The following is a 12539-nucleotide window of genomic DNA, read 5'->3' on the forward strand; positions in this document are numbered from 1 at the left end:
AGGTGGGGCAGTCAGTGTGCTCTCTGTGCTTTAGGTGGGGCGGTCAGTGTGCTCTCTGTGCTTTAGGTGGGGCGGTCAGTGTGCTGTCTGTGCTTTAGGTGGGGCGGTCAGTGTGCTCTCTGTGCTTTAGGTGGGGCAGTCAGTGTGCTCTCTGTGCTTTAGGTGGGGCAGTGGTTTTCTTATTTCATATGTAGATGATGTAACCCCCCCATAGGGGGGATGATAGGTGCTCTCTCAGTTATAATAATGATAATAATGATAGTAGTGATAACAATGACAGTATTTATAATAATATGTTTGTTTGTTTAAACTATTATTTTAAGTTATTATGTATTGTTATTATTGTGAAAGATCATAATAATAATAATAATAATATACATTTATATAGTGCCCTTTCTCACTAAGAGCTGAGGGTGCTTTACATGAAAGAAAAATATTACAAGTAACATAAAACATTCATGACCACTCTTTCTCAGAAACCCCTCCCCACCCACCCCCACTCACACTCTCCTTTTCCCACTCTACATACATCCAAAGTGAGCTGACATGGGTGGTGTTGGAGAAAAGGAAGCTGAGAGTACTTATAGATAGCTTTTAGAAAGATGAGTCTTTAGTGATGAGCGAAAAACAGAAATAGAATCAGATACACGGATGTGATGAGGAAGGTTGTTCCAGATGTGAGGAGCAGCAAAGAAGAAAGAACGTTCACCATAGGTTCTTGTATTGACACGAGGAAGTTTCAAAAGGTAACAGTCAGAGGAAGAGCGGAGATTTCTTGTGGGAGTGTAAACACTGATAAGGTCAGAAAGATAAGTAGGAGAATAGCAGAGACATGCAATTTTGCATTTAATTCTCGCTTCAGTGGGGAGCCAATGTAGAGTGCGGAGGTGAGGAGAAATGTGATCCGTACGTGGGACTCTGAGAGTCAGATGGACAGCATTGTTTTGAAGTTTTTGAATTCGCTGAAGAATATTTTGTGGACAGCTTATGAGAAGAATGAGTTACAGTAGTCAATTCGTGACAGCGCAAAAGCAGAAATAAGAGTTTTAGTAGTTTCAACAGAAAGGTACTAACAGATAGAGTTGATGCAACGAAGTTCACAATTGACTATGCGTATCAGATTTACTAGTAACCTGAGCATGCATGCTGAGGTTTGAGGCTTGAGTGACAACACTGTGTCCCCCAAAATGTGTACTGAAGTTGAGTGTGTGGCTGGCTGTGTGTGTGTGTGTGTGTGTGTGTGTGTGTGGACCAGGTGACATCATGGACGCGGTACTGGATGGCGCTGTGGGGCACCAACCTTCTGTTCTACCACGCCAAGGCCCTGAGAGGCTCTGACCGCACCAACGTGAGTGGAAATTCCCTCCCCCTTGCTGACTCTTCTGTTTGTCTTGGAGGGGGGGCAGGGGGGGGGGGGGGCAGGGGGGGGGGGGGGCAGGGGGGGGGGGGTCTTTTGTGTTACAGTTGTGATGTTTAGTTGTTGAGGCTCTGACCACACTAACGTGAGTGGATTACCCCCGCTTGGTCACTCTTCTGTTTGTTGTTGGGGGGGGGGGGGGGGGGGCTAGAGGGGGTGGGAGTGTCTTTTGTATGACGGTTGTGACATTTAGTTATTGAGGCTCTGACCACAACAACGTTAGTGGATTCACTCCCCTCCCCCCCCCCCCCCCAACCCCCCCATGGTCACTCTTCTGTTTGTCCTGGGGGGGAGGGAGGGTTCTTAGGGCTGTCTTTTGTTTGACAGTTGTGACATTTCGTTCTTGAGGCCCTGACCGCACCAACATGAATGGATTCCCTCCCCGCCCCTGTTCACTCTTCTGTTTGTCCTGGGGGGTGGGGGCGGGGGGTTGGGGGGGGGCGTTTTCTTATGGAAGGGGGGTGTTGGGGTGGGGGCTAGGGGTAGGGGTGTCTTTTGTATTACAGTTGTGACATTAGTTGTTGGAGGGAGAGTTAAGACAGCTGTTATATTCTAGACTTTCTTCTGGAAGTATTGTGAGAAAGTTTTCTTTCTTTTTTCTTTTTTTTTTTTCATGGATTGGAATTAATGTCATTCTTATTCTTTTTAAAGAAAGAGGGGATCTTTGTTACATGTTGTGTTGGAATTATTGATGTTCATTTTAAAAAAATTTTTTTTTTAATCCTCTCTAGTTCTTATAAATTTCAGTTTATGCATTGAAAAAAAACAACAACACAAGTTTGTGGAAGCCCCCCATTTTATTGCTGTGACTGACGATAATGATGATGTTTGCAGACAGTTTTAGTGTATGGAAACGATCAAAATTAGAAACTTTGCTGTTCTTGAAGGAATGGGATGGTAAAAATAAAGCAGATTTATACTTTTAAGTTCAGTGGGGGGGGGGGGGGGGGGACAGAGGGGGGGGGGGGGGGGGCAGGGCACATCAGGGAGAGGCTTACTGTCAGACAAGTGTTAGTGGAACAGTCTGTTGATTACTGAACACACTATTGCCCTGTTATCATTATCATAATAAAGTGATAATGTAATATCAGAAAAACAAGAGAGGCAAGACCTTCAAGACTCACTTGTGATAAATTACGTCCCCTAGCATTAATTACAGAGTAATTTCCCTTTTTTTACTATCCGCACCAAAACGTTTGCAAAATAAATGAAAATTCCATGCTTAGCAAAAGAAGTTCCTGTTTGAACAAAAAATGATAATAATGACTCCTCTTGTTGTTGTGTCAGAATAAGAGGTCAAAGCGCCAAGTTTAGAGAATACAAAAAATATAAATATAACAGTAAATGCAGTTTGCATATAATTAAGCTTCATTTTTTATTTTTTTTGTGCCCATCCCAGAGGTGCAATATTGTTTTAAACAAGATGACTGGAAAGAAGTGAATTTTTCCTATTTTCATGCCAAATTTGGTGTCAGCTGACAAAGTATTTGCTGAGAAAATGTCAATGTTAAAGTTTACCACGGACACACACACACACAGACAACTGAACACCGGGTTAAAACATAGACTCACTTTGTTTACACAAGTGAGTCAAAAACCAAACCGACAACAACAACAACAACCGACAACGAACGAAAGTGATGAATTGTTTTCAATTGTATTGTACCAGCAATCCTTCAAGAATCACACAGAGACTGTACCATCTCTGTATTCAACATCATCATCATCACTGCCATCATCATCATCAGTCCCAGTTTTGGGTTCTTTCAAATCCCCATTTCTTGAAACATCTGACTGAAGGCTTGTTGATTTTTTTTTTTTTTTTTTTTTTTTTTTTTTTTTGGTGTTTATGATGTGTGTGTCCTCTTGCCAGTTCAAAACCAACCCCAGCAAAATGACGTCCATCGTAGGATGGATGGTGGTAATGGGAGACAACCCACTCCAACCCGATGCATTCCAGCTGACCGACCCTGCCAGAGGTAGGCTGCAGTCTGTGACGACTGGTTTCTGTGTGTGGGTGTGAGGGTGAGGGTGTATGGGAGGTGTGTGTGTGTTGTGTGTATATGGGGTGCAGGGGGTATGTTTGTTTGTGTTTGTGTTCTGTCTTTGTGTGTGAAAATGTGTGCGTGAAAATGTCTGTGTCTGTGCCGGTGTTTCTGTCTGTGTGTGTGTGGGTGGGTGGGTGTGTGAATGTATGTGTTTGTGGGTGCTTCTCTGTGTGGGTGTGTGAATGTATGTGTTTGTGGGTGCTTCTGTGTGTGTGTGTGTGAATATATGTGTTTGTGGGTGCTTCTCTGTGTGGGTGTGTGAATGTTTGTGTTTGTGGGTGCTTCTCTGTGTGGGTGTGGGTGTGGGTGTGTGAATGTTTGTGTTTGTGGGTGCTTCTTTGTGTGTGTGTGTGAATATATGTGTTTGTGGGTGCTTCTCTGTGTGGGTGTGTGAATATATGTGTTTGTGGGTTCTTCTCTGTGTGTGTGTGGGTGTGGGTGTGTGAATGTATGTGTTTGTGGGTGCTTCTGTGTGTGTGTGTGTGTGTGTGAATGTATGTGTTTGTGGGTGCTTCTGTGTGTGTGTGTGTGTGTGTGCTTTTCCCCACTTGTTTTTGATTTGTTAAAAAAAAAAAAAAAAAATGTTCTCAGTCTTGGAGCTTGTGATAATGTTGTGTTGTTTTTTTTTTTTTTTAATGGATTGCTGACTTTCTTTTTTGAGAGGAGTTGGGAGAGAGTGTGAGGGGAAGGGAGGGTGGGGTTGTAGTTTTAGAGCCAGTGTCTCTTTTGCTTGCATCATGCCAGGGATGTTTTCTGCACAGTTGAGGATCTGTCTGACCGTTCTTTCCAAGGATGAAGCAAAATAAAGACACTATAGCGTGTGGGATATTGGTGTCATTACTGCTATTGTTATCGTTAGTAGGAGTAGTTGTAGTGTTCTGATGATGATGAATATGTATGTATTTTGTTCAAGTTTTATTTATTCATTTTCTGTTTCTGGTTATTATAATTATTGCCAGTATTATTAAATGATATTTCAGTTCTGGAGCAGGTAACAACAGAGGACTGTGTGCATACTGTTCCACAGTATTCTTAATGTGTGTGTGTGTGTGTGTGTGTGTTTGTGTGTGGTGTGTGTGTGTGTGTGTGTGTGTATGTGTGTGCATGTGTGTGTGTGTGTGTGTGCACGTGTGTGCGTGCGTGCGTGTGTGTGTGTGTGCGTGTGTGTGTGTCTGTGTGTGTGTGTGTGTGTATATGCGTGTGTGTGTGTGTGTCTGTGTGTGTGTGTGTGTGTGTGTGTGTGTGTGTGTGTGTGTGTGTGTGTGTGTGTGTGTGTGCAGGTAACGTGTACAAGTTTCGTGCGGGGTCCCAGTCTCAAGCACTGATATGGTGCCGACATCTCAGCGAAGCCGCCAAGCGATACGCGCCCAGGGTGAGTCTGTGTGTTTGGTGTGTGTTGGGAAATGGTGTGTGTGTGGGGGGGAGGGAGGGGAGGGGGCTGGTGGGGGGAGGAGGGGGGGGGGGGGGTGAGTACATGTCATCTCTGTGCATGTGTGTTGGAAGCGTGTATCCATCTGTATGCACGTTTCTGTCCACCCTTCTCTGTCAGTAAGATTGATCCAGTTCTAACATTGCTTTGGAGCTGGCCTTTGCAGTTAGTTGGCTGTATATTTTTGAACAACGTGGTTTGTTTTCATTGGATGACAGGTGAAAGAATGTTGAAGTGCAGGTTTTGTATGATAATGCGATTTAATTTCATTGGGTCACAGATGAAGGAATGTTGAAATGATGCCTGTATGAAACGATGTGATTCGTTTTTAACTGGATCACAGCTGAAGGGATGTTGAAATGATGCCTGTATGAAACAGTGCAATCGTTTTAACGGGATCACAGCTGAAGGGATGTTGAAATGATGCCTGTATGAAACGACGTGATTCATTTTAACTGGATGGCAGATACAGGAATGTTGAAATGATGGCTGTGTGTAACAGCACGATTCAATCTGATTGCACGGCAGACAACGGAAGGTTGAAATGCTGTTCAGAAGATGAAGTGAACAGTAACTAAAATGAAGAACGCTTCTTGGTTGCCGTGTCTTGATCAGCATGTGTACAGAGTGAATCTTCTTCTCCCTCAGTTCTGTAAAGAAAACAATGTGGCGCCGCACAGAAAAACTGTTCACAGAGTGAAATACTGCTTCTGTATTTCGTGTATAGAATTTTTCCAAAATAGATAGAATTAATATATTTTGTTCTTTTCTTTCTCTGCCCTCCATCCCCTCCCCAGCATACACTCTCTCTCTCTCTTTCTCCCCCCCCCCTCTCTCTCTCTCTCTCTCTCTGTTGCGCACACACACTAACAAGATTTTTTTTTCCCCACCTGTGTGCAGCAACCAACCAACCTAATGTCCTTCGACTGACGCCGACGATAATCAGTCCACTGAGATGTGAAGGCAGTGCTTGCACCACTGTGGCTGTGATTGGACCAGCTGGTCACATGACCCAAGCTTCCTCCCCTCACCCCTCAGCCAATCAGCGGGTCTGACATGAGCCTGGGGGCGGGGCTTGCTTCCGGGTCGGAGTGGGTGGGTCTTCCAAGATTCAGGACTTTGCAACAGAGGGAGGCAACTCCAGCCATTCCATGACGAGCGGAAGAGGAACGGAGGTTGTGGTTTAGCGGCGACGGTGGCTGCCGACAGTGATGCCAGCATCCAGCAGCGATTGACCCGTCGATAGACCTGACCTGATCTGACCTGAACGCAACCCGACCTCTGACTCGTGGAGCTTGTCATCTTGAAATCGACGTTGTGAGCTTTCCCTTCCTGTTGCAGAGGCCGAAGATTTCAATGATCATTCCATCCCTTTGAAATTATTTTTGGAATCCTCATCCTTTTCCAGTTTTCTTTTTTTTTTTCTTTTTTTTTTTCCATGTGTTTGTTGACTTTCACGCTGGGGATGTCTCATTGCAGGCCCTGAAAGATCATTTTGCTGACATGGTTTTGAAGACTTGTTTTGGTGTTCTGTTTTATTTTATTTTATTTTTTGTTCACTTGTGCGGTTATGATTGTGAAGGAAGGCACTACAACGCTGTGAGGAGACGCCCTTCCTACCCAGAGCCTCTTTTCTGACCTGCCTGCTGTTTTCAGGGAAGAAGTGTTTTGGGGGATTTTTGTTTTTTTTGGTTTTTGTCCAGCGCTATTACAACGCCTCAAACGTCTTCCGTGAAAAGAGACAGAGAGGTGGGGAGCAGAACGAAGGTGCTTAGTCAGCCGCTCAACTCTTAAAGCCGTCGTCACATCGTCACTCTTTGCTGCACGCCGCAACTTACACACACACACACACACACACACACACACACACACACACGCACCATGCATCAATCACTGTGCTGATCCGTTGGGGGTTTTTTGGTTGATGGTGGTGGTGGTGTTTGTTGTTGTTGCTCAGAGAGTCTTCTTCTCACTCTTTGCCAGTTTCTCCTTCCTCTTCGCCCCCCTCCCCCCCCACACCCCCCATCCATGTTCCTCCCCTCTCCCCCCCCCCCCCCCCCCCCCAAGCTCTCACTCTGCTTCCCCGCCCCACCCCCACCCCCACCCCCCTCCAACCTGTGTTTTTAGAAGGATGTTTGACTTGACTGCTCTGGTGAGTGTAGAGATATGTGCTTGCATGTGTTTGTGTGGGGGTGTGTGCATGCATGTGTATGCGTGCGTTATCATATGAGTGCCCATCTTTTCTTTTCTTTTTTTTTCAAGCAGTGATTGAAGTGTAATTGAGAGTATGACTGCATGATTGACCAACAAAAAAGGAGGGGGGGGGGGAGTATGGTCTAAAAAAAAAATTAAAAAAAAAAAAAAACGATGCAAAAAAACATTTTTGCTGAGACGAACCTGCTGACATATTTGCCTGACCGCAAAGAGGAAGGAGAGAAAAAAACAAAAACAAAACAAAAACAAAGGCCAAATTTCACGGTCAGCGGATGTTGGTAAACTAGCCAGTGGGTGGGGGGGCTCTGCTCTTCGAAATGTGCAATGATTTTTTTGTTTGTTTTTGTTTTTGCATGCTTTGGCTTCCATATCGTCAGCATGACTAATGGCAAACAGGGGCGAGGGACAGTCCAGACTCTTTTAAGTCAGCAGCAAAGAACTGGTTCCTGTTTCATTCTGGTTGTGGATTTGATGAACTGATGATGATGATGATGATGGTGATGAAATCATCGGCAGTCTGGCGTTAACAATGTGTGCGGGTGAGGACGAACACGAGGGGACTATCTGTCCGACCGTCCACTCTGGTCTGGTGGAACGATCCATGACATCGCCGTCAGCATCGCGCTCGTTTTGTTCGCTTTTCGCGGAGAGCTCTGGCCCTCGGCTGATCGAAATGGACGTTTTTTGTGTGGTTTTTTTTTTTCTTTTTTTTTTTTTCAAACTGGACTTGTGTTCTTTCCTTTGAGTTCTATGACATCCAGAGACTTTTAACGTCTGAAGGGGTTTAGAGGACAAGGGAAGTAGGCGTGAGGGGTTTAGTGTTAGGGAAGTAAGAGTGTGGGGTAAGCATTTGACTAATGAAGAACGTGGTGTAGTTAAGTCTATTTTATAAGCATTCAATGGTCCAGTATTTCTGTTTCGGGTGATTTTTTTTCGTGACATTTTAGAAAGGACAGAATGCTTGTTTTTTGACATTCGGTATGCAGCAACGTCCCAATTTCAACCAGTATTTTCCCTAAACATTTACATGATGTGGGTGTGAAAATAATGGTGAAATATGTTTTAGATTTCATATTGAATTCAGAGAAATTTCCTTCTTTTTTGTGGCTAATTCAGTGAAATTAGGAAAAAAAAAAGTATAAAATCAAATGCTCCTTGTGGTGTGTGTAAAAACCGCAAAATATGTTTCAGATTTCGATTTAAATTGACTGGTTTCTTTCATGTTCGGTTTTTTTTTCTCTCAAAAACTATTTGTTTGAAATTGAATGGAAAAAAATCTTTAGGCAATATTGTAGTGGTACATTGAAGGATATAATAATTATAGTGATGATGATAATAATAATGTGCAATTTGTACAGCGCCCTTTCTCTCTTAAGAGCTGAGGGTGCTGCTACACATGAAAGGAAAAAAAAAAGTGACGAATCCCATGCAGCTAGCTAAGACCCACTCAGTGCAGTTCAACAACCCCCCCAGCTTGTGTCCTCTGTTCAGTCCAGTGCTTCCAAATCAGGATTTCGGGCACTATGCAATATGTCCACCCCTCATCGCTTCAGACATCTCATTGGATATCATTCAGCGTTCGTGCCTGTCTGGAAGGTTGTGTACTTCGCTCGGCGAGCCATGCACCATGTCCGTTTTGCTTTCAGTTTGAACTCAGGTGGTTGGGCTTTTTGTTTTTGTTGGGGGGGGGGGGATACAAGGTAAAATTATGTCCTTGTTTTTTCTGACATTTTTTTTCTTTTCCAAGTAGCCAGAATTTTTTAAAAATATTTTCTTTGTAGTATGTGTATTTTTGTTTTGTTTGTTTGTTGTTGTTTTTTTAATAATGTTTTTTTTAAAATGTGTTGCCTTCTTTGTTGATGTTATAATTTGGGAACATTTTGATGGGAAGAAGATTAAATTTGACAACAAAAAAAACGTGAAGCGAAGTAAGTGTGAATGTGGAGATAGTGTAGATTTAAAGAAGTTAGTGTTGTTACTGCTGCCAAACCAATCATAAGTCACCTTCATCATTGTTTTGTCTTTGTTATCATGTGGTTGGGGGTTTTCAGGTTACTAGTGCTGCTGTATATACAGAGAAGTTTCAACAAGTTGTGAGTTACTGATTTACTTGGAAGTTGGGTTCGCAAGTTAGCATTTCTGGGGGGCGTTTTTTTTTTTTCAAAAGCAGTACATTTTCCCATTTGTCGGTTGAGGAGCTTCGTTTTAAGATACTGTCTTCCAGCATTTCAGATGTGTAATTCTCTTTTGCCTCTTGATCTTTCTTTTTTTTTTTTTTTACAGAAACAAGTTTATTATAATGATGAAAAAAAAAAAAAGACTTGCCATAATTGTGGTTAGCTGTTTAATTTCGAGCATCTGCCATTCACGATCCGGGCCGTTTTTTAACATTGTCCATTCATCATTGAAATTACAGAGAAGTAAGGACTCTGGCAGTACCATCATCTTGTGGTAATACCTTTCAGAATGGTAACAGCAATTGTAAAATAAGTAGGTGCATGAAATGGATGAAGAAGTTTTCAACATAGAGCTAGATTGCAGTGGGTGTTTTTTTTTTTTCTTCTTCTTTTTTTTTTTTTTTTTAATTTTTTTTTTTTTAGTACTCGACAATGGCATTATAATAACACGAGGACATGTGTCCACTGTACAGGTTTTGTTTCATAAACGAACCATGTTTTTCTGGTTCCTGCTGTAACACGTATATAAACAGTAGTACCTGTATGCATGCTCAGCAGTACGTCTGCTAATTTATCGGTCTCATATCACTGTATCGTAGGTCCTGAGGGTTATTTTTCTCGTGACGCATACTCATGCTGCAGATCTATGTACGTCTCTCCTGTGTCAACTTGCCATACCCGCGTGTGCCTCTGTCAAACTCGTCCACCATCAGGTGATGCGTTTGATCAACTCTTTCTCTCATCTTTGCAGTAAAATCATTATTGTTTTAAAAATTAATAATTAAAAAAAAGTTTAAGATGTATGAAAATGAAACTAAAAAAAAAATATTGGGAGCTGGTGTAGAATGGTAAACAAAAAGCAAATGCTGGATATTGCTCCCTGGTAGGTACAAACTCAAAACTTGGTAGTTTTGTGCTGTGTACATTTGGGTAGAGAATTCCTGACTTGGTGTCTTCATGAAGAAGGGCTTTGTTCTTGAAAAGCCCTGTGTGTATATCTGTGAGGGATATACCCCCCTGGATTGGACCTGTCTGTACATGTGCGTGATGTACAGTGTGGATGATGTACAGTTGTGTGTTGAAGAGGACTCCACACACCGTGGGGCCCCTGCAGGGATACAACAACAGTTTTCACTGCTGCCTCCGCCCCTCCTTTCTTCCTCATGCTTCCCTCCTCCTCTCCATACCTATATATATATTTTTTTTTCTTTTTTTTTTTCTTCTAAGAACTGGACTCAGCCCCTGGAACAACTCAACCTTGCTGACCCAGGCCCTGAACAACTTGACGTTAAGGGCATCAGCCAATTTGTTGTTAAACTAAACTCTGCTTGAAAAAGACGAAAAAGTTCTGCCATCATTATTTCATTTTGACTTCTGCGATCTATGTACGCAAGCACTAAAGCCTTCCTGAGAGTGCATACTGATTCCCCTCTTCACTGAATGCCAGCAGCGACCTTGGGGCTGCTGAGAGAAGGGGGAGGGAAATGTTGAAGCATTTTGCCTTTAAACCCCGGCTGGGCCTCTCCCAAGGTCTGTCACAAGTTTTACAGAGCAGAACAATGCCTATTAGGTCGTGCAGAGAACTTCACTCGTAACGACTATTCGACGCAGAAAAGGCTGCTTCCTTATGAGGCTGTGAAAGGGTTAAGCAAATTTGATCACTCAAACTTCAGTGAATAATTTTTTTTTTCCTAAAGCTTTGGGTTTTTTTTTTTAGCTGTTTTAAGGATGTTGGTATAGAAAGCTCATCGCCATGAGCAGTTTAACATCCAGAGCAGGTATAGGAGGAGAGAGGGAAGGTGATGATGGTGAGGAGAAAGCAAGAGTCGGTCTGACAGAGGGGACACAGCCATGTGTGATGCTGACAGAACAGATGAGACAGGGTCTCCACTTTGGTGTTTGTTGGTGATCAGTGTCCACAGTGTGCTGGCTTTGGTGTCGCTGCTAGTGTGGTGCTGGTGGCAGCTTGCTGTGTAATATAAGATTATAGATTGGGAAAAAATATATTACATTCAGTAAAAAGTTATTGGGGGAAAAAAAAAAAGACATTAAGCATCTTAATTGGGAAGGGACAAGGGGAGTCCACATTACTACACAATCTCGCAGACGTACTCGCACACCTCAGTGCTAATGCTTAAAGTAAAGCTTCCAGTCAGCCTAAAAAAAAAAAAAATGAAATAAAAAAATAAAAAAAGGAATGATACATTTGACACTCAAGTCATGCACAAATGAACAGAACACCAAACCAATGTGTGTGGCAGCAGTTTGCTTTTGTTTCCAGCACCTCCAGACCCAAAGTGGAGACCCTTCTGATGGGTCTGTCAGCTTCACTGGAACATCACTCAGTCATGCCCACTCTGACAGAAGGTTTGATGGGACACACAGACCTAGCGACGTGTAGAACTCTGGTTTGGCCTCCTGCCCCCCCCCCCCAAGAGTCCACAGAACCCTTCATGTATTCTGTAATGTTTGTTGAAGGGGGATCCATGTGGGGCTGGGAAGAAATCCAGCTGCGATTGATTGTCTGGATCTTCAGTTAACTATTTCTTCAGTTGATAAGAGTGAGAAAGTTGTGTGTTGTACTTTTAGCCTTATGTGAAAGTGTTTCAGTAGAGCTTGATTTTCAGGGAAAACATTAATATCGCAAATCTAGTCTTCAACGGATCAGAAAGTCTGTTCTGTTTGAATCCAGCTTTGTTTTTGGCATGAAACTTTTGACTCAGTTTGACTTAGAATATGGTTTAGTGTGTTGACAGTGTATTATTAATATAGATCAGTGTGTTGACAGTGTACTATGGTTGTGAAGAGAGAGAGGAAGACAAAGACAAAATTGCAACTTGATTTCTGTCACAGACTGACGGAGGCATGCCACAAACCAGTCATTACTATTGCCCTATAAACACTTTCGTACCGATTCGTGACTGACACAGGACTGCCTGCAGTATTCCTTTCACCAAACCATCCACTTATTCTGTTTGGTTACTATTTATTTTTCGGTACTGATTTTGTATTATGTCGCATTCCACTCCATAGTGAACAGATTATGTTATCACCCTATCGAGTGCTACGACTAATCCTTGTAGAAACAATTTATTATTACAATTATTCTTGCCTTTTATTTTCTTTTGTGTGTGTGTGTGTGCGTGTTCATTATGCAAAACTACATTGAAGGTGTTCTTATCCTGAGATTTTTTTTTTTTTTAAAGAAAATGTATATGTAAAATGATATTGATGAAATAAAAATGATAAAATTT

At 42.6% G+C, this 12539-nt stretch overlaps 1 protein-coding gene across 6 annotated transcripts in view; it reads left to right on the plus strand.

Moving 5' to 3' along the window:
• Positions 1-12539, plus strand: part of LOC143289898 (ras-specific guanine nucleotide-releasing factor RalGPS2-like) — a 272104-nt gene extending 259565 nt beyond the window's left edge. For all 6 annotated transcript variants that reach the window (XM_076599128.1, XM_076599122.1, XM_076599123.1 and 3 more), the window contains 4 exons: positions 1256-1348; positions 3291-3396; positions 4746-4837; positions 5795-12539. In XM_076599128.1, the coding sequence (XP_076455243.1) occupies positions 1256-1348; positions 3291-3396; positions 4746-4837; positions 5795-5824 (321 nt within the window). In that variant the 3' untranslated portion in view covers positions 5825-12539. The remainder of the gene's footprint in view (positions 1-1255; positions 1349-3290; positions 3397-4745; positions 4838-5794) is intronic.

Source organism: Babylonia areolata, chromosome 14 (assembly GCF_041734735.1).
Source record: "Babylonia areolata isolate BAREFJ2019XMU chromosome 14, ASM4173473v1, whole genome shotgun sequence".
Taxonomy (NCBI): domain Eukaryota; kingdom Metazoa; phylum Mollusca; class Gastropoda; order Neogastropoda; family Buccinidae; genus Babylonia; species Babylonia areolata.